At 41.5% G+C, this 22,772-nt stretch overlaps 1 protein-coding gene across 6 annotated transcripts in view; it reads right to left on the bottom strand.

Moving 5' to 3' along the window:
• The window catches only part of SORCS2 (sortilin related VPS10 domain containing receptor 2), a 1,263,434-nt gene that overhangs the window by 76,732 nt on the left and 1,163,930 nt on the right, over window positions 1–22,772 (bottom strand). For all 6 annotated transcript variants that reach the window (XM_033949940.1, XM_033949949.1, XM_033949957.1 and 3 more), the window contains exons 17-18: window positions 9,775–9,903; window positions 1,474–1,645 (exon numbers count right to left, since the gene is read on the bottom strand). In XM_033949940.1, the coding sequence (XP_033805831.1) occupies window positions 1,474–1,645; window positions 9,775–9,903 (301 nt within the window). The remainder of the gene's footprint in view (window positions 1–1,473; window positions 1,646–9,774; window positions 9,904–22,772) is intronic.

The raw sequence follows: 22,772 nt of genomic DNA, 5'->3' as shown, positions 1-22,772 counted from the left end.
AAGAGCGACAAAGATGATAAAGGGGATGAACTCCTCTCGTATGAGGAAAGACTAAAACGGTTAGGGCTCTTCAGCTTGGAAAAGAGACTGCTGAGGGGAGATATGATTGAAGTCTACAAAATCTTGAGTGGAGTAGAACGGGTACAAGTGGATCGATTTTTCACTCTGTCAAAAATTACAAAGACTAGGGGACACTCAATGAAGTTACAGGGAAATACTTTAAAACCAATAGGAGGAACATTTATGCATTGCCAGAGGTTGTGGTACGAGCGGATAGCGTAACTGGTTTTAAGAAAGATTTGGACAAGTTCCTGGAGGAAAAATCCATAGTCTGTTATTGAGAAAGACATGGGGAAAGCCACTGCTTGCCCTGGATCGGTAGCCTGGAATGTTGCTATTCCTTGGGTTTTGGCCAGGTACTAGTCTAGGGAGAGAGGGTTAACGATCTTCCATCTAACATTGATGTAGACATGATTACATTATGACTGTCACAGTAAGAGTTTAAGCCTCTTCTTGGAAAAATTACTTCTTGGCTTTTGTGACGGAGCGAATACAAGGTTTGAATTATGATCTGAGATTGGTCTTGACCATTCTGCCAGGACCGAGACCTTGTGTAACATGAGGAGGTGATGTGTACCCTTCCCCCTCCACATTTGCGGTGATAGGGGAACAGCAAGGCAGCAAATAGAGAAAAACTGCAAATAATTTTTCGTATGTTATTCACGTTTTTTCTGTAAAAAAACAAAAAAAAGACACAAACCCGCGAATATCCTGACCTGTTCCAGTGAAGAAAGTGCAGCTGGGAGCAGCGGTTTTCTCTGTGCAATGCCGGGAGCAGCGATTTCCTGTGATGTAAATTTGAGGGCGGGGCCTTCGATCAAAAAAACTGCAAATAACCAAAACCGTGGACCGCGAAACCGCAAATATGGAGGGGTAAGAGTATTGTACATTGCCACCCAACTCTTTAGAAGAATAAAACTAGAATAATTAAACTTCTCTTAAAGATCAATAAATCTATCTATGCATGCATGTATATATCTTTACACCTGCTCATCCTGTTCTGTGATATTCCCTAGCTATGAGCCTACTGCTGCTAATCTAATTACAGAGAGTTAGAAAGCTTCAAACCTGCACATAATTTATATGCATCTTCTCCAAATTTTTGGAAAGCAAAATGGCATAAGAAATCACACCACCTAATGCCCAAGTTATCTATCTATCAATCGCCAATAGAGAGAGATAAAGATAAAACTAAGGCCAGTATCAATAAAGTTTGGAAAGATATCTTTTAGAGCAGGGTTGTCCAATGTCGGTCCTCAAGGGCCACAATCCAGTCGGGTTTTCAGGATTTCCCCAATGAATTTGCATTGTATGCAAATAGATATCATGCATATTCATTTGAGGAATCCTGGAAACCTGACCTGGTGAAGGCCGAGTTTGGACACCCCTACTTCAGTGTGTTTCTCATTGTACCTGCTCCTGCCGGATGATGAAAGTGATGTCTTCTCCGGGTTTTACAGCCAGTGTATCTCCTTTAATGGTCACATGCAACCCCTTTGGAGCAATCAGGGGGCACTGGAACTGGGCTGGACTCTGCTGCATGTCCACCCCTCCCTCACACACATTCGAAACAGCTTTTCTATATCTGCAAGAGACAGAAAGAATTGAAGAGATTGGAGAACTTAATCACCGCAAGCAGCGTGCATTAAAGCAATAAAGAATATGAGGGCAGACAAGGAGTATAATGCCCATTTAATCTGCCTAATTTATTTTCCATTGCAGTGTCAGATCCCAGAGTTAAGCTCCGGCTTTTCATTCTCTTAAATTAATGATCTTCTGTGTTTATCCTATGCCTTCTTTGCTCCCATGGAAACTAAGCAAAACAATCTTAAAAACCTGTGCAAAAAATGAAAACGTTCTATGCTCAGTATTTTAAAATCCCATAATTCCGCATACCATATTTATCAAAATAATACAACAGCTGTCTTTGGAAATGTTTGTAGGTAAACTTCAAAGGTAAAAATTGCTAACTTTTGGTGCAGATTTCCTTTGGTAGTCCAGTACTGTATTTCCCCTGCATATAGGCTGCCCCAGTGTATAGGCTGCAAAAAATGCCTATACATGTTTTAAAACTCTTAGATATGCTGCCCCATGTTACAAGCCATGGCTTATCTAAGAGTTTTAAAACCACATGGGGCAGCCTATACATCCCTCCCCCTTATACATCCCTCCCCCCCCAGGTAAATATCGTACCTCCGCTGGATGCCTCCTGCCTCCTGCAATGTTGCGGCCGCAGTGCAGGGCAGGAGTGATCTTTTCAGCATGGCGTCTGGACGCTGAAAAGATCGCTCTTGCACTGCACCGCGGCCAAGACATTGCAGGAGGCCAGAAAGGGAGCTGCATTATTTTAAAAGGTACAGGTGGGGTGGTTTATCTACGATGTCGTTAGATAGGCTGCACTACTGTTTGGACTGCAAAACCCATATATATGAGGAAATACGGTAATACTGCACATAGCTAGGTGTTCTGATCTTCAGTGATTTTACTTTAGGTGTCCACAGTGTCCCAGTGGAGCTCTGAGCTGCTTCTTAAAGCTGTCAAAACATGTGGCAAAACAGCAATGTTTTGACCATTTCCATTGCTACTGAAACCCCTCCTGCAGATCCCTCTGGGGTTCAGCACTTCCTCAACCCAATGCAAAAGCTATTTCAACTGAGGTCACAGCACTGGGTAGTGAATGAAATTTCCACCGGGTCGAGACACATTCTTCCCGAACACACTGCAAGAATAAAACTGTTTCAATGGTTTTAGTTGGTGTGAGTCTCAATTAGAGAGCTGCACGGGAACGGGACGACGGGAATCCTGCGGGACCCACAGGGATCCTGCAGGTTCCCCCTAGGGGTCACGGGGATCCCGTGGGGACACTCCCTAGGGTCATGGGGATCCCGTGTGGACGCCCCCTAGGGTTGCAGAGATCCCGTGGGAACGCCTCCTAGGGTTGCGGGGATCCTGCGGGGTTCGATGCAGTCGAGCCACGAGGCTCGTCTTCTTTTCCCTACCTGTCCTGCCGCAGCACACAGCCGACCAGAAGTCTTCCACGATGTCAGCTCTGACGTCGGAGAGAGGGCTTAAGCAAAGCCCTCCCTCTGACGTCAGCGCTGACATCGTGGAAGACTTCTGGTCGGCTGTGTGCTGGGGCAGGGCAGGTAGGGAAAAGAAGAGCCTCGCGGCTCGAGCTCCATTTTGCTTGCAGATGAGGGTTGGGAGGCGGAACACAAAAGGGTGGAGGGAGTGCGTTTTTGGCACAAGGCATGAACTTGGGAGAGAGGATGGAGGAAGGGAGGGAAAGAGGTAGGGGAGGGAGTGCGTTTTTGGACACAAGGCATGAACTTGGGAGAGAGAATGGAGGAAGGGAGGGAAAGAGGTGGGGAGGGAGTGCGTTTTGGACACAAGGCATGAACTTGGGAAAGAGGATGGAGGAAGGGAGGGAAAGAGATGCTGAGGTGGGGGAGGGAATGTGTTTTTGGACACAGAAGGCATGGACTTAGGAGAGAAGAAGGGAGGGAAAGAGATTCTGAGGTGGGGGAGGGAATGCGTTTTTGGACACAGAAGGCATGAACTTGGGAGAGAGGACGGGAGGGAAAGAGATTGGTTGTGTACACGGGAATGGAAGAAAGGAAAAGTTTTGGTCATAGGGAGGCAGTGAGGTACAGATGAGAGGGAGAAATATTGTGGTGGAAAGGGAACAGTGGGACAGATTGAAATGGATGCAAGAGGGAGGAATGTTGGACATAGTGGTGAAGGGAATGGAGGGAGAGATGTGGCATGGTGCTGGAGAGGGGTGATAGAAGGGAGAAATGTTTGGCTTGGGGCTGGTGGGCAGGCACGAAAGATGAGAAAGGGATAAATACTGGACCATTGTAGGAGGAACCAATGGACAGCAACAGAAGAATTTACAGAAGATGGGAAAGCGGAAAAAAGAAACTGGGACCAACTTTATGGGAAAAAAAAATCTCCAGACAACAAAGGTAAAAAACGGAATTTATTGACTAAAATATGTTAGCTTTGGGAAATGTATATAGCAGATGGTCTTTGTTTTGTGTTCAAAAGAAAAGGAAATGCATTTCTGGTTTTATTTCTATAGTGTTGAAGTACTTCCTGACCCTTGCTCAGAATATAATATATATATGTTATATATATATATATTATATATATATATATATCCAATTCAAGCCCTGGATTCCTACAGAAGAGCGATGGCTGCAGGGCCCTATTGCTTTACCTAGGGAGAGAGTACTTGGAAGGGGAGAGGAATGCTTGGAAGCAGGCCATGTCCCTAGTGGAAGAAGAAAGCAGAAAAGCTAAAATGTAAAGTTCTAAAAAGATGCAAAAGGGGGGATGGGGAAGGGGGTATTTGTTGATGTTATTGAGTTATGAAATTAGATGATATCTCTTCTTTTTTTGTTGTTGGGGTTTTTTTGGGGATCCCCAAGCACCACCAGCAGAGGACCGCCTCTAGAGATGGCCAGAACTCCCCTCCACCAAGCACAGCAGTCGCTGGCGACATCCATGAGCCACTGAGGTGCCAGCATCTGTGACTCAGGGATGCTACTGCTGCCTGCCAAGCTTGGCAAAAGGGACCCCCCGGCCAACTGCAAAGGAAGTCCTCAGCTGACAGCTTGGGGGTTCTCATCAGCTGAGTATTTATATTTTATATTTACATTAGAGGCTATGGTAGAAACCCGTTTACAAAGTATGTATTCTTCCCAATTAATATTTCCAAATTAATAAAGTCTCTTTGCTTATTTGTAAATGGATCTCTATCAGAGCCTTTAATTCAGTAGCATAATTAAATGAAATAACTATTTCTGAAGTTTATAGGGAGGGGCGGGGACGGAGGGGATTCCTCGCGGGGACGGGTGGGGACAGAGGGATTCCTCGCGGGAATGGGTGGGGACGGGTGGGATTCCTCATGGGGATGGGTGGGGACGGGTGGGATTTTGGCGGGGACGGGTGGAATTTCTGTCCCCGCGCAACTCTCTAGTCTCAATGTGCACCTGGTAAAGGAATTCAACCTCACAATTGCCAGCTCAGAATAAATTAAATTTTTATTGCACAGAAAAGAAACTCAAAAGTGCATTGCATGATGTTAAAGTGCTTTTTATCAGGTTAAAATATCATTTAAAAGTATCATTGAAAGAATTCCTCATTTAAAGTGCAAGTCTGAATATTCTAATTAAAACAACTCCCTTTAAAATCACTCTCTTTTATATAAAGTGCTTAAATCATCTGGTTTTTGTCTTCTGCAGGTCAGAATTAGACACAGCTAGGAAATTTTCAGGTAAGTATTCTTTCACATTACACTCTCACTCTTTAAAGCTACTTGTTTCCCAATCTTATATCACTGAGAAAATGTTTTGTTTTTTCTCCCACAGGTAAACAAAGATAAGTTACAGGTAAGTTCCCTTTTGTACACTCTTATGCGTCTCTTTACTCTTTCTTTTATTTAACATTAATAATTGCTTCTTTTCTTTACAGGTACCTATTTAAGGTCCTTCAGGTAAATGAATCACTAACCAAAATTATAACCACTGTGTACACACAGGAAAATAAAAATAAAACCTCTCCTTTGGTTTCAGGTTTTCTTGCTGTGGCTAGCATTCGTTGAGGAGGAACTCCATCAGGAAACTGGAGAGGCAGATGGCACCGGAAGCAGTTGATACTGGACTGTAGTCTTAACTCTGGAAGCCACCACACAGTCAGAATACACTGGAACCAGGATCAGCAGAAAGTTTTTCTGACAACTCTATGCTTATTCCTTCTATCTAATATAATAAAACACTAGGCCGCGCATGCGCACTCCCATCGCGTGCGTCCGTTTTCTGTGAGCTGTAGGGCACCACAGATAGGAGTGCGCCTGCGCGCGAAGCTCTCTCCCTCCCCCCGAGGTGGATGTCGGCCGCGGCGGCTGTCAGCGGCCCGAGGTGGATGTTGGCCGCTGCGGCTGCTGGCCGCCCGAAGCTCTCTCTCTCTCTTCCTCCCCCCCCCGAGGCGGATGTCGACCGCGGCGGCCCGAGTCGGATGTTGGCTGCGGCGGCTGCAGGCTGCGGCAGCCAAACCCGAAAAGCATTTCAACATAAGTAGGGCATGCAGTTCAGGAGGAAGGTATGGGGGGGAGGAAAATACTGCACAGGGAAGTGGGGTGTGAGGGAAATGGAGGGGCAGAAAAGGGGTTGATGGACAGGGGAAGAGGTGCTGATGAACAGGGAGGGGGGCAGAAAAATGAAGACAGGCCTACTGCTGGACAGGGGGAGCAGGAAGGAGGTGATGATGGACAGGGGGAGGTAAAACAAAGGGAGAAGGGCTTCTGCTGTATAAGGTGAGCAGTGATGGGGTGGTGGAGGACACAGGGGAGGTAAAAGGAAGGGAGAATGGACAAGGGGAGCAGGCAAGGGGTGGTAGTGGACATCCAAGGAAAAAAAAAAAAAAAGACAGAGAGAAATACAGAAAGCGGCTAAGGAGAGAAAAAAAAAACCAAAAACAGACACACACACATATATTCTAGCACCCGTTAGTGTAACGGGCTATAAGACTAGTAGTGCATAATCAAATTAAAATAATGTTTTTGCCTCCCTCTGTGGTGCAACTACGTGTGTCCCTTTTCTTCTCAAGGTTCCTATTATGTAACTTTAAACTTGTGAAAAACAAAATTATATTTCAGAAAATCTATTCTTTAATTACTCTTCAAAGCTCTTCCCTTCCTCACGGTTTAGTTAAATAAACCTCCCTCAGGTACAGTGCAACACAAGTCACTGCAGCGATAGTCAAAATTCTATGACAGTTGAAATCCAATATGTTACTCTTTTAAATTTAAAAATGACCCAATCCGTGCCAGGAGCATGCTCATAATCCAAAATGCTCATTTATCAAAGCGAGTTTCCCCATAGGAAATAATGGAAACTCGCTTTGATACGTTCACCCCCCCCCCTCCCCGAGGCCAGCGGCGCTGCTCTATCCCCCCCCCCACAAGAACTGGCATTGCTCCCCCCGAAGGCCCCCCCTTAAACCCTAGAACGGTGGATTCCGCAATTACCTCTTCTGGGAGAGCTCACCAGGTTTCCACCACTCGTTGCGTGAAGCAGAACTTCCTAATATTTGTCCTGAACCTGTCCCCCCTTAGCTTTAGTCCATGTCCTCTTGTCCTTGTCACATTAGACATTGTAAATAGTTTTTTTTATCCTGCTCTATTTGGTCAAATCCTTTCAGTATTTTGTCCTTCCTCCTTTTTTGGTTTATAAATGTTGGTGCAGCATAGTCACATTCCTAGTCAATACTTGATGAAATCAGTGATCCAACAATGTTGCAGTCTAACAACATTTTATCTGCTATCAAGTTTAAGGTGTCTTTCCTTTCCTTCTGAGATACATTTAGGCAAATGAATAGACTCTGGTGCTTCATGTTTGCTAAATTATAGTTCGGAGCAATCAGATACATTAACTGACATATCTATATAGTCTGTCTAAAGTTAGGCATATACATCACCTAGCTGATGCATGCACCTAGCTTAATTATTTAATAAACTTAATCAGCACTGATAAATGACAATCAACACCTTATAATTGATGTTAATTGCACTTAATTGGACATTAGGTGCCTAACTTGGTAGGTGCCTACCACTTTGAGTAGGTGTGTTTAGAGGTGGATTATAGGCGTGTTTTGCGTGTAGGCATCTGTTTTGGACTTAGGTGTCGGTAGGCACTTAACTTAGGTGCAGGTATTTAGGGAAGCCTTGATGAAATTGGAAGGATATTTGATATTCAGTTTATCACATTTGCACATCATAATTAAGATTTTATCTTCAATGCGCAAGAGGTGGAGGATTGTGTTTATAAGCAGTTTGACCACTGAACCTCTATAAGATAAGTTGAAATTTATATATTTCTTGCATAGGTCATGCTGATTTTTGGTGGTGGTCAAGGAACAATTTAAGTGCAATGATGGTTCTCACACACACTTGCTCATTTATATAAGAGGTTTTCATAGGTCTGAGCACTTCGTTTAATTTAAATAATTTTATCATAGATGTTATCACAGAACAATTATATCTGACAATTATATATTTTTCATATTGTGTTTATAGCAGACAGGACGATTGTAGTTTTTTTGAATTCAAGTTTCAAGTTTAATAAATTTTGATTTTTACGCAATATCCAACATTTCAATGCGTATTGCATATTTCTAATATATAGAAAAAAGGCAGGGATGACAAATACAAATAAAATAAAATAATACATACTAATCTTTTTTGTTCTATTACAAATTAATACAAACTGGAACAATTGGGTAATGGGTAGAATTACAATTTATAGAAAAAAAAGAAACATTTAAGGTTTGCACACAAGGAAGGGGTCATCTAAGAAAGAATATAATAAAAATTGATTTAAAATACTTTAATTCTCATTATTAATTTTGGGGCACATTCTATAAAGGGCGTCTAACTTAATTGGTAAAATACCCTTAACACCCTCAATATTTGGTAAAAAAAAAAATTAATTGGGTGATAAGTGCCTATCCAATTCTATAACAGGTAGGTGTTTATCACAATGCGCTTAGCGGTGACTACTAAGTGGGTGCTTCTATGGGTGGAGCATGAGTTAGGCGCCACTAAACACAATTCTGAAAACAGCGCCTAAGCATGATTGACAAGCAGCCAGCACCTTTTTTGTAAGTGCTGACCAATTTAGGCGCTGTTTATAGAATCAGCCCCTTTGTTATTGTTTTATTGCAGATTTTTAGGCCAAGAAAACCCTTGGCATAAATACGGTGTCATCAAAGAAAACCAGAAAGATACCTCCATGACAAGCAAAGTCATGCAAACACAAAAGCCAATTCATATCTAAACTATTAATTCCTTATAAGCCAAAACGCTCACTGCGATCATCAGAACAAAATTTACTTTCCGTACCCTCATTAAAAATTATTGGGACCAGAAGACTGGATATCTTTACAGTAATGGGCCCTCAATGGTGGAATACTTTACCACAGTATATTCGATCCGAACCAGACATTGTTAAATTTAAATCACATTTAAAGACCTATTTATTTAAAGATGCCTACGATTTTTCTTAATTATTTAAAAAATTTTTTTTTTTTTTTTCTTATATGGTGCTCTGGTCTTATTATACCCTTCCCATTGTTCTTTCCTTTTTTAACTTACCCAAATATTGTAACTTTTACCCTCATTCCTTAACCTCATGTGATTGTGTTTTTAATTTTGTAAATTGTAATTTGAATTATTTTTGTAAGTTTCTTCTATTTAAATTGTAATATGTACATCGCCTAGAATCTGTAATAGGCGATTCATCAAAAACTAAATAAACTTGAAACTTGAAACTTGAGATGCTATCAATCAGGGTATATTCCATCTAGCAGAAGTCATTATTTATCTGTGCCTAAAAGTTAGGATGCCTAGCAATGCCTAAGCCCACTTAGGCTACACTAAATATGATTCTATAATAGGTGTCTAACTTTTATAGAATCACACTTAGCATCACACTAGTTGGTACCTAATTTTTAGGCATCAGATATAGAATTGGGTCCTTAGGAGTTTTGTGTGGGAACTCTGATGAGTCACCCTAAAAAAAGGGCAAAATTCTAGGTACTTCTGAATGAAGGTCAAGATAAAATAGGAAGAAACTTTTGTACCCCCAACCCCCCCCCCCAAAAAAAATAAAAATAAGGAAAGATATCTGATGGATCTCCTTGTGCACTTACCCTGTACTTCTAGTGTATGCCTGTCCCAACATGCAGTCGTCAGGTGGGGAATCTGGGTTAAACCAAAAATCAGCAAAGCACATGTTGGATTCTGACTTCAGAGGTGCTGCACGCTCAAACCCATAATCACTGAAAAACAAATAGTGCATCAGATCAGTGAGTTATATACTATCCAGCCAGCAGAGGCAAATGTGTTGACTACCCACCAATGGTGTTAAACCCAGATATCAATGGCCGGGTTTTTTCCAGTATCTGACTTTTAGAATATCTGGGGTTTTCAACACTGGCTGGCACTTGGCTGGTTAAGGCAATACTCAGACTTAAGCAGCCATGGGTTAGCAGGCAAAGATAGGCCTGCTTTTTAAGCTTCCTTATTTGCCCGCTAAGCCTGGCTGCTTATGTTCTAAATATTGGGACTTAAGTGGTCATGAATCTGGAGTGGCACCAACATCGCTGACTTATTTTGGGGGGCTAACTGGGCATTTTCAGCAGTGATAATCAGTTAAATGCTACTGAAAATGCCCAGTTAGTTGCAGAGACATGAGTTAACTGGTTGGTGGCCATTCCCAGTCAGTTAACTCACACTGAATATCAACCAATATTATTCTTCTTACATCTGGGAGGAATGTGGCAGGACATTACAACGTCTACAACTCGGTCTGGAAGATTCTTTTGACAACTGGCTTCCTGGTTGTGGTGTCTGGGATGAGACTTACTTATAGGAATTCAACCTATCAAGATCAATTAGAGTAAATCACTAATCATATGCACCTATGTACATATGAACTCCATCCAGAATACTTTCTGTGCCATTCCCCGTCACATAGTTGCCCACTATTGACAGCTAGGATTCCTGTACTATGAAACAGTTGCTTCAGTCAGAAATAATCCTGACCCACATACTTTTACAATGCTATATTTCACACTGATGATTCATCATATATTTTATACATCTTGTCAAAAAATACAGCATTCAACTACATATCATATCATTGAGCACTTTGGACCTGATTTATGAAGCTTGTTTCCCATAGATACAGAATAGGAAGAGAGGTGCAATAAATCAGAGCATTTACTGCTCCACAAATACTCCATTTTCACTGTTATTGTAGCTTCTTTCCATGACTGGCAGCAAGCATGCAAGCACTATACTGTGACAGACAAATCTCTCACCTGAAATATTAAAATATCTATTAGGCCATTTTCTCACTGGAACGGCCTGCAGTGGAAAACTGCAAACTTAGTAATCATGGCTGAAGCAGAGAGATGAGAAGCCTGGAGAAATATGAAGGCCAAGCTCTACTATGGAGGCAGATAACAAAATTCGGAGATATTTAGGATTAAATTCTATATATAGCACCAAAAAAACCCCCGCTATTCTATAAACCTTGTTTAAAGTTAGGTGCAGTTTATAGAATATTGCTTATGCCTGGGAACTGTGACTAAATTTAAGTATGCAAATACCTGTGCTTAAAGGCCCCCTTTTATCAAGCTGCATTAGGGTTTTTTAAAAATCACAGGCCGCTATGGTAAAAGCTCCAACACTCATAGAATTCCTATGAGCATCAGAACTTTTACTACAGTGATTAAAAAAACCTAATGCAGCTTGATGAAAGGGGGCCAAATTTAGGTATGGAGGTTCTAATTTTGTAATTATATGCATAATTTAAAAGAACATCTCCAATCAAGAAAGAAATTTGTTAGATTTGGAGCACATAAAAAGGGAAAAAGCCAAAGAAGATCTGTGGACATATGATTGCAGTTTATGGTGAGTCTTTATGGTGAGTTTATGGTGAGTCTATGGTGAGTCTTTATGGTGAATTTTGGAGCAAAGTAAAATTTTGGAGCAAGCAGTTTAAAGGAGGTAGAGAGTCCACTGAAGATGACCCACACACTGGATGGCCTGTGGAAGCAACTTCCACAGAAATGCGCAAGAAAGTCGAGGATTTAATTTTGTCAAGACAGATGAATTAAGCTTGCCCTAATAGATGAAGAAATAGGCATCTTGGCAGGTACAGTTTGGAAAATAATTTATGACAAGTTGGGCATGTCCAAGGTTAGTGCAAGATGAGTTCCAAGAATGCTGATGCCATGTCAGAAGGCCACGAGGCTCCAGTGCTGTCAGAAAAACTTGGAGATGCTCTGTGAAGACCAAGTGATTTTTTTTTCATTGTTTAGTGACTGGAGATGAGACTTGGATCTATCACAGAGATCCTGAGTCCAAAATGGAGTCAATGAAGTGGAAGCACAAGTCATCCCCCTTCCCAAAAAAGTTAAAGACTGAAAAATTTGCAGGCAAAGACATGGCAACTGTCATCTGGGATGATGAAGGACTTTTGTTTCTTGAGTTCACGCCACATAAGGCAACCATAACTGGGGAAAGTTATACCAACACAGTGATTGGATTGCAGAAGTCAAGCAAGGAGAAAAGAGAAGGAAAACTCACAGCAGGCGTGCTGCTTCTTCACAATGTGCCGGTCACTACAATCACAGGCTGCCATCTATGAATGTGGGTTTCAGCAGCTGAACCATTCACCCTACACTCCTAGCCTGGCTTCCTCGGATTATTTCCTGTTCTGAGTTTTGACGAAATCTCTCTGTGGACAGCGGTTTTCAAGTGAAGAAGACGTCAAGGAAGCTGTGACGTCCTGGTTTGAAGGTCAAAGAGAAGAATTCTTTTCAAAGGGGTTAAAGTCATTGCAGGAAAAGTGGATGAAGTGCACGGAGCTATCAGGGGACTATATTGAAAAATAAAACACTTTTTTTTAAAAAAAAAAACCAAACTATTTTCTTTCCTACTGAGGTAGATAAATTATTGAATGCTTCTCATATCTAGTATAACTTGTTGAGTTACTTGTGATACCAAATAAAAGACCTTGGACCCCTGGAACAGAAGTCTCACACATGGTCTATTTCAGAAGATTGGTTAATTCAGCACTGTAGAATCGTGTTCAGTTGGATGTGCTACATGACTGAGATACAGAGAGAAGACATTAATTTACTTGCATAACATGAATCTATAATTTGTTTACTCAACCACATTTTACAAGGGAAAAAAATCTGTGTTATACTGTAAAAAATTTATATAGTTGATACTTCCTTACGAGATAAACTGCCCCCCTTATTAATACAGTAAAGACCTTGTAGGTTTTTCATTTAATTGTAACAAAATGTTTCCTAGAGACTATTTTACAGGTGATGATAAATAATTCCCCCACTGTCTGCCTGTCACTACAGTTGGCAAATTTCCCCATGAAAAGCTATTTATTTTAGACTACTTCACTGCTTATCATCCAGTGTCAAACAATGATGCCTTGAAATTTACTGACAGATACGCCATTAAAATATTGTAGAAAAAGTACACACACACACCCTGGACTATTATAAATATTTATTTAGAAATAAGCTTAAGCTACATTTCCTTGGTTGTCAGAAGAAACCATGCATGAAATTGCTCTCATGAGCAGTCATGCTAAATACTGTTTATAAAAGGTGACATTAGAAAGAAGGTGGAACATGGCAGGGATATGCTTTCATTTAAAATGATATTTCCCATGTTGCTTTATATTATTTTCATTAAAAAATGACACAAAAAAAACTTGAATTTTGGAGGTTTTCCTCTGTTGAGATGAATGTGCACTGTTTTTTAATACTGCATGCATGTATGCACTATATATGACATTAGAAATGATCACCAGTAATTGGAAGCCCTGGGACAGGCTTAATTTTTCCTTTTGGTGAGAATCTTTGTGTTAATGTTATAGATATGAAAAAATGAACTTGGAATTATTGGGACATAATAAAATATTTAAAACAACATGGGGTCCATTAGCAAAATTTGTCAAATCAGATTAATTGTATAAGGTTTTAATTCCTATTTGGTTTTTGCACACGTCCAGGGAGGGTGGGGGGGGGGGGGAATCTGTTTTGTATTGTATTATTTGATTGAATGTAAGTGCTGTTCATTGTATTACTTGTTTGTATAATTTTTTGCACTTTTATTCAAATTGAAAATCAATAAAGAATTCCAAAAAAAGAACATAAGAATAGTCCTGTTGAGTCTGATCAATGCCCAGTTTCCAATTTCCAACATTGACCAATCCTTGTCATCCTGGCAGAATCCCAAACAGTAGTAACATTCCATGCTACGAGTTCCAGGGATAGCAGTGGTTTTCCCTATTTCTATCTCAATAGCAGTCTATGGACTTTTCTTCCAGGAACTTGTCTAAACCTTTTTTTTTAATGTTATTTATGCAATTTCAAAAAAATAAAAAAATAAATAAATATCACAACATGCATTCTTGTTAAAGAAAGTGAGGTATGGCTAAATACCTCCTAGGTAATCACAGTATATAAAGAAAAATTATGTAGACAACACATATTCATTCAAATATATTCTCACAAAGTTCTCAGTTTGAGAGGATAGAGCAAAAAAGAAACAGGAGCCCTATTAATAAAGGTAAAGGAAAGAAAAATAAAGGATGCCAGATTACCAATTAGTTAACTACTGAACAGCAGATCCTGAACATAACAAGAGAAGAAGCCTGGGGAGTAAATACAAGAAGGGTCCTTATTTGCAAGAAATAAAGACAATTGAGAACTATTAAAGAAAAAATTTCTTATCCCTATGCTTAATAATACATTTACAGGAATATCTAAGCAAGAACGTCGCCACAATCTGGCGGACTCTAGGATGCATAATCAGAAATTGTCTCTTTCTATGGGTACTGCATGTAACATCAGGACATATACAAATCTTCAAGCCACAAAAAGAAACTTCCATATTAAGGGAAAAAAAGTCTCAACAATCCCTTTCTGAATACAGGGAAACAGCCAAAATTAAGGTAGTTGGAGTAGCTTGCTGCTCTATAGCAATAAAGGCCAAATGGCCCATCCAGTCTGCCCATCTGTAGCATCGACTATCTCCTCATCTCCCTAAGAGATCCCACGTGCCTGTCCCACGCTTTCTTGAATTCAGACACAGTCTTTGTCTCCAAAACATCTACCACGAGAATGTTCCGAGCATCTACCATACTTTCGGCCTCTTTTACAAAGCTGTGCTAGCGGCTGCCATGTGGCAACAGCCCCAAAGCCCTTTAAATCTCTATGGGCTTCGGGGCCGTTAGCGCAGCGCAGCCACTAGCGTGGCTTTGTAAAAGAGGCCGTTTCTGTGTTATGATTACTGTTCCCTCTAACCCAGTGATTCCCAACCCTGTCCTGGAGGAACACCAGGCCAATCGGGCTTTCAGGCTAGCCCTAATGAATATGCATGAGAGAGATTTGCATATGATGGAAGTGATAGGCATGCAAATTTGCTTCATGCATATTCATTAGGGCTAGCCTGAAAACCCAATTGGCCTGGTGTTCCTCCAGGACAGGGTTGGGAACCACTGCTCTAACCTATAGTTCTGCCAGTAGGGGGTGCTGTTTCACTATCACATTTCCAGTAGTGAAGGTGAAACAAGCTCTGTAAGACTGCAGGGAACCTGCCTGTCTCTAGTAATTGAGAAAACACAATATTGAAGCACACCCCCCCCCCTGCCCCCTGGCAGCAATGCAGTTGGAGAACTTCCACTAAGCTTACGTGAGAAAAAAAGGAGCTATGATTACTGTTTCCCAGGGAACCCAAATTATTACTTTTCATACTAAGTCCTGTATTCCACTAAGGATTAGATCTAAAATAGCTCCACCACTTGTCGAATCCTGAACCAGTTGCTCCCGTGAACCAGTCATTTATTACATGTAGAAATTTTACTTTCCTAGCATTTCCTTCTATCTCTCCTCTTTCACACTAGTTCTTTAAAATTATCTACTCATTGACTTATAAATGAATGGAAAGGGAGTAATAAGATTAGTGAAAACATGTTCTTATTCATCATGAAGGATCAAAATTTAAGAAGAAGTGGAGCAGGTTTCACAGAGAGGGGTTCATATAAATTTGTGCAATGATTATATTACTTTCAGGGTTGACAAGCACAAATGCTAAATGATGCAAATTATTTCTCTCAGCATTTATGAGCACATTTATCTCTTGGTAAGTTTTTTTTCTTTATACCTCATATTTAAAAGCTGCCCAGTTTTACATAGGATTTATATCAGCAGGGCTCCTGGAATTAAAGTCCCTCTTCCCGGGATTTTTTTTTTTCTGCCTGCAATACCCAGCCCCCCACCCTATCTCACCACGTAATCCCGGCCTAATACGAGGCTGAATGCCTACTGAGGGAAACTGATACAACATGGAGGCCAAGAATAGGACTCTAACTAGGTGCTCCCAGCCCAGCAGCTAGACACTAGGGCTGTGCTGCAGTGCCTCCAGCTCAGGCAGCATCAGTAGGTGCCAGGAAGCCCCGTGCAGAAGCCCACGCTTCCACTGGCCTCTTCCCAGGCTTCCCCTGCCCGTCACTCTCCTCCATCGAGGCTCTCCCCTGTCCTCCATTACCCGTTGATGGTGGCCCCCGCGGAATATCCTGCTCTGCCCCTCCAAGTCACCCTCCTGCTGTCTCATAGCCCGGTACACCGCTGATGAGGCACCACTGATGAGACCGGAGCCCCCTCCTCAGGAAACCCCACCCCACCTCCAAGGTCTTCCCTGCAATGGCAAAGCTGACACCATTGCAGCCCTATCGTGCCAGCCCATCCAGAAGTGGAACACACCGGATTGGATCCCTTGGCATCTACACGGACTGCCACCAGACAAGCGCCTCCCTTGTACATCAACGCCATCTCGGATAAAGCTCCACCTCCATGCTTTGTCAACCGGGGACCACCGCAACCGCTGCCCACACAAAATTCACCTCTGAGACACAGGCAAGAAACCTCATGCCTCGAAGGTAAGGGTCTTTATACTCCCATAATTCCCTGCTGGCCCTCACCAGCCAATCATTTGAAGCTGAGTTAAACTCATGCTTGCCCACCACCACTTTAACCTTGCCTAGCTCCTCCTCATAGTCCTCAAAGGGAGACTCCATGGGCGACCAACTCGGGCCATCCAGCCCATTGTTAAGGTCGCCCATGAGATCAGCTCTTGGGCTCTTAAATTCTCTTTCCAGGCTTCTCATATCTGGATTTTGGGGTAGTTATCATATTTGTGAAAAGAAAAAAAAGGACACATGACTCTGCCAACATTCTACCAACAGCCCCGCCCATATTCTACTCATTTCCATGGTCCCACTCCCCATCCTATTTCCCTTTTAGTTCTTTCCTCTCTCTCCCTTCCTCCATCCCTCTTCCCCCATGGGTGCTTCTATCTCTCTCTCTCTCTCACTCTCTCCTTCCAACCCCCTCTCCTAAGGGTGCCTCTTTCTTTCTTTCTCTCTCTCTCCTTTCATCCCCTCCCCCCCCTATGCTCTCTCTCTCTCTCTCTCTCTCTCCTTCCAACCCCCCTCTCCTAAGGGTGCTTCTTTCTTTCTTTCTTTCTTTCTCTCTCTCTCTCTCCTTTCATCCCCTTCCCCCCACCCTGCCCCCCTCTCTCCTTCCAACCCCCTTTCATACTTTTTGTCTCTTCCGTCCCATCCAGCACTACCTTACTCCATGCACTTTTCTACAACACTCTCTCCTTCTCATAATGCTTCTCTTGCCCTCCCTCCTTTCATGCTATTTCTTCAGCTCCCTTCCATGCTGTTTCTCCAGCCCCCTCCCCTCCCTCCTCCAACCTCCTACGCTGCTTCCCCTCCATGACCTCTTTAGCTCTCCCACCTACCTCCTCCCTTAGTCCGGCCGCTGTAATTTAATCTTCAGGCGAGGTGAGCCTGCTGCTACAGGCCTGCTCTGGAAGCTGCTTCTCTTCAGGTCCTGCCTATAAGGGAACAGGAAGTTGGTGTAGAGCGGCAGCTTCTAGGGCAGGCCAGCGGCAGCAGGCTTCCCTCACCCGAAGCAGCTAGGCCTGGGAAAGAAGTAGGCGGGGGAGTCAGGTGAGCTGACTAAACCTGAACAGATCCCCATTTCTAAAAAGAGGACATGTCCAGGTTTACCTGGACATCTGGTAACCCCATCTTGGGGAATGTGGGTCCATAATGAAATTCACTAACAGGAAGACCCTGTCAATTTTCTTGTTTAGCTGCTAGTTATACAACTTCACAAATAGATATATTACATAGGTATCTCTATCCCTTTCCTTATGCAGCTACTGATTCTCAGCCTCTGTGTCATTCTTCCAGAAAGGCCCATTGATAAGTCATCTCTGCCACTGACACCTCTGTGGGGGACTTCCCTTGTCTGCCTGATAAGCAAAGGGATATGGATCCCTTCCTGAGAAAACCTTTCCTTCCTTCCTGCTCTAAATTGTTTAAGTGATGTGGAACTAGAGAAGTAAGCATTAAAACTTTGGACTGAAAAAATTTAGTAACAACCTTTTCATGAATAGATTGACCCAAAGCAGTTTACAATACATTTAATAGTAATCAGAGACTCTTAAATATTTTTTTTCTATCTGCCGTAGCAGGCTTACAATCTAACTGTGGAACCTGAGGGCAATGAGGGTTAAATGACCTGCCCAGAGTGACAAGGGGGATTAAACTCACAACCTCAGGATGCTGAGGCAGCAGTTCTAACCACTAGGCCACCCCTGCACTCTAAGAAATTGACAAAGTCCAGCTTAGCAGATTCCATCTTATATTGTAAAAAAAAAAGACCAGTATGTGTAAATAGAATAGTTTTTACTTACCATAGTATTTCTTTATCCATACTGGCAAAGAGGATCCAAAACGAGCCAGTTTTTATGTTTGATGTCTTCTTCCAGAAAAAATAAACAATGGCCTTTACTTATCTTACATAAATATTATAAATATTAGTCTATTTGTAAATGTATCTGAGAAATACTATGTAATAGGTCTTTTCTTTTATGTTACACAGATATATGTCAGGTAATTGCTTAGATCAAGTCCTGCTTTGTAAAGATATGTCTTGATCTTCACATAGATTGACTGTTTCATGTTTAGCCAACCCACTAATGTAGGCAATTTTCTGCCTATATAACTCGCGTCTTCCCCACTGTCTGCCAGGGAGCTCATTAGTGAGAACTGACAACTGACAGTCAGTCTGGCTTATGAATTTCCTTCATTGCTGGCAATTATCCTTCTGAATAAAAGATAGCTCACGCTGACAACTTTGTAAAGAGTGTTATTGTAGCAGCCTGGTTTCATCAATAGGACTATTGATTATGCCATAAACAATTATCTATGTAAGTTAGGATTTTTATTTGAGCTGCCATTGACCTAGTAAATGGTCGTAGAAATGTTTAGGCACACCAATTCAGGTTTATACTGGCACTATATAATGGTGTCTTGGTGCACAGTTGCTGTTATAGGATTGGCGTTCAGCATGGTATCAGCATGGTAGAATTGCCCTCTATACATTCATTTAAAAGTTACAGGGAAAAACTTTTAAAACCAATAGGAGGACATTTTTTTTTCACTCAGGGAATAGTTAAGCTCTGGAACAAGTTGCCAGATGTTGTTGTAAGAGTGGATAGCGTAACTGGTTATAAGAAAGGCTTGGACAATTTCCTGATGAAAAGACATGGGGGAAATCTCTGCTTGCCCTGGATTGGCTCCCTTTGCTGCTTTATCACACTGAGGGTACTCCACTATTAAATTATATTAATTATAAACATGATTTTTTACTATTGGTGTTTATAGTCTGGTCAACAAACAGTCTCTTCGAGAACCACATGATCTTTACTGTCTCCTTGTTGGTATCTTGTTAAGTTTCTTTGGCAGGTGTTTTGGAGTTATTTTTTTGGTTTGCCCTGGATTGGTAGCATGGAATATTGATACTCCTTTGGTTTGGGCCAGGTACTAGTGACCTGGATTGGCCACCGTGACAACGGACTACTGGGCTTGATGGACCATTGGTCTGACCCAGAAAGGCTATTCTTATGGTCTTATTTATATCCCACATATCACAAAAATCTACGTGGGTTACAATAAACACACAACCGAATTAACAACAAACAACCACACACGTTAAAATAACAATATACGTCCAAAAATGATCAATAAAACACAGCAAACAGAGGGAGAAAGGCGCTGGGTGTGGAGATTAGTCTGATGCTAGAAGAAGAAAGAGGGGGCTAGTGTGTGGGGAGGCGGGAGGAATTGGCCAGAGGCTGACCTGCAGACGTATGCATAAAGATTTTAGGGAAGTTTGACAGGATTTGTGCTAGTGTTCTTGTAAACCACTCTTCACACACAGACATTTATTATAGAAATATTTCAAGTTTCAAGTTTCAAGTTTATTAAGTTGTTTGATTAAACGCTTTTCCAATTTCAAAGCGTTTTACAAAAATAAAAACAGAATTTAAAAAAAAACAAAACTAACTTATACATGATATTCTATTAAACGTACAAGGGTAACATCCTTAGAACAAGAAGAAAACTAGAAACAGTGGGAAAATGGGGAAGAAATACAATTTTTGTTTAAAGAGTACATAAAAGGAAAACACATTGGGGAGATTAGGAAAATAAAAAGGCCAAAAAAAGGTCATTAGAAAAGTATAATGGTTTATATTTAAGGGAAAAGAAGTTAACTGATATTATTGTGCAAGGAATTAACTGATGTTATTATAAAAGAGAACTGTCAGTTAAATGCTTCTTTAAAAAGAAGACACTTTAAGTTCTTTTTAAAAGTTTGCAAATCTTGTTCTAATCTTAAATACAAAGGGAGAGAGTTCCATAACATTGGGAAGCAAAGATTATTTTTTTGAATTGTAAGATCAACAAATACTAAGTCAGTTTCTGAATATGACAGCAGCATAGATCAAATGGCAAAGTTTGTGAAGTATCTTTGCTACTTATTCTGTCAGAAAGCAGTTATTTTAAACCCATCAAAAACATGGCTTTCTACATCTCTATTTTCTTTGAAACTTATTTCCAGAAGTCACACTGTAGCGCTCAAAGACATCTAAGCTTGACAAACAGACTCTGGGATTAGTTTTGAAGTTCCGCAACCACAGGATTTTTATGTTTCAGATTCACATGATATCATACTCTACGATGAAGTATCTGACAAGGAATGGGGTGGAGCTCCATGATTCCGTTAAAGTTGTCCAACAAACCAGATCTGGTTCAGATATTGTACAGACTCATGCTAATTTAACCACATATCTACTATCTAATTTTATGGTGATACGTTTCCTCTCAGATTTATGGGAGACTGGATATTTTCCATTTCTGTGCAAGCAGCTGCCTTTAATATTTGGTCATTTGTGTGTGGACGTTTTCTTTCTTTGCAGTGTTCACAGCAGTTCTCTGTACAAGACTTTTGGAAAATTTCACCTGTCAAGGTTTATATTGTTCACAAACGTCTCCTTTCTTGTAATTAATTCTTTTCATTGCTAAATATAGCCTTTAGAAGATAATAACAGGGCACTTGGTCTAAGATGGCAAGAAGGTGCCTACTGAGATTTTATGGGATAATTCTATAACTCTGCACCTATTTAAGGGCATATGGAGGGCACCTATATGGTGCCTATTTTATAAAAGGAAAGTAGGTATTTATTTTCCTTTAAATCATTAAAAAAAATATTTATATACTATTAATATCCTAAGTGGTATACATACATGGCAGATGAGGTTCAACGTGGATAAATGTAAAGTGATGCATGTCGGTATAAAAAATCTCATACACAAATACAGGATGTCTGGGGCGGTACTTGGAGAGACCTCCCAGGAAAGGGATAAGTCCACGCAATGTGTGGCAACGGTGAAAAGGGCAAACAGAATGCTAGGAATGATAAAGAATGGGATCAAGATCAAGAATAGATCAGAGAAGGTTATCATGCCGCTGTACCGAGCCATGGTGCGCCCTCACCTGGAGTACTGCATACAACATTGGTCACCCTGCATGAAGAAGGACACGGTACTACTCAAAAGGATCCAGAGAAGAGCCACAAAAATGGTCAAGGGGTTGGAGGAGCTGCCGTTCAGCGAAAGATTAGAGAAACTGGGCCTCTTCTCCCTCGAACAGAGGAGATTGAGAGGGGACATGATCGAAACATTCAAGGTACTGAAGGGGATAGACTTAGTAGATAAGGACAGGTTGTTCACCCTCTCCAAGGTAGGGAGAACGAGAGCGCACGCTCTAAAGTTGAAAGGGGATAGATTCCGTAGAACGTAAGGAAGTTCTTCTTCACCCAGAGAGTGGTAGAAAACTGGAACGCTCTTTCAGAGTCTGTCATAGGGGAAAACACCCTCCAAGGATTCAAGACAAAGTCAGACAAGTTCTTGGTGAACAAAGATGTACGCTGGTAGGGCTAGTCTCAGTTAGGGCGCTGGTCTTTGACTAGAGGGCCGCCGCATGAGCGGACTGCTGGGCATGATGGACCACTGGTCTGACCCAGCAGCGACAATTCTTATGTTCTTACTCAAGATTTTTCTTTATCTGTCCTAATGGGCTATCTATCTAATGTACCTCAGGCAATGGGGGATTATGTGACTTGCCCAAGTCACAAGGAGCAGCATGGGATTTGAATCCACAACTTCAGGGTACTGAGGTTGTAGCTCTAACCACTGTACCACATACTCCCTATACTAGCATTACCAGGTATATACACATGTAAAAATGTGGGTGTGAGCACTTATGCCTGCCATTCAGCTGGTATAACTTTGTATGCCTAAATGTGTGCAGCATATAGTATTCTATAAGATATGTATGTAAGTTCTGCCAATGGTCTGTCGACAATACTTAATGTATGTGCATCACTACCTATAAAATATGCGGCATGTATTTGCAGAATGCTGCTTAGGCAGGTTATTGGTATTTTGGCGTGAATGTGCATGCACATACATGTAAATACGCCATTATTCTAATAACTTACTCATGTAATTGGCATTAAATGTTATTGCATAGAATTACTTCCTATATTCAGTGGTATAGTAAAGGAAGCCGGTGCCCTGCATTCACCCCCACCCCCAACTGCTGATGGGAGATCTGTTAAATGCAGTCCTCCTCCCCAGTACCTCTTAAATTCTTCTGTTCCTCGCTGGCAGCGATCAGGGCTT

The sequence above is a fragment of the Geotrypetes seraphini genome, chromosome 1 (assembly GCF_902459505.1).
Source record: "Geotrypetes seraphini chromosome 1, aGeoSer1.1, whole genome shotgun sequence".
In the NCBI taxonomy this organism is placed as follows: domain Eukaryota; kingdom Metazoa; phylum Chordata; class Amphibia; order Gymnophiona; family Dermophiidae; genus Geotrypetes; species Geotrypetes seraphini.
This window is presented reverse-complemented; position numbering and strand designations above follow the sequence as displayed.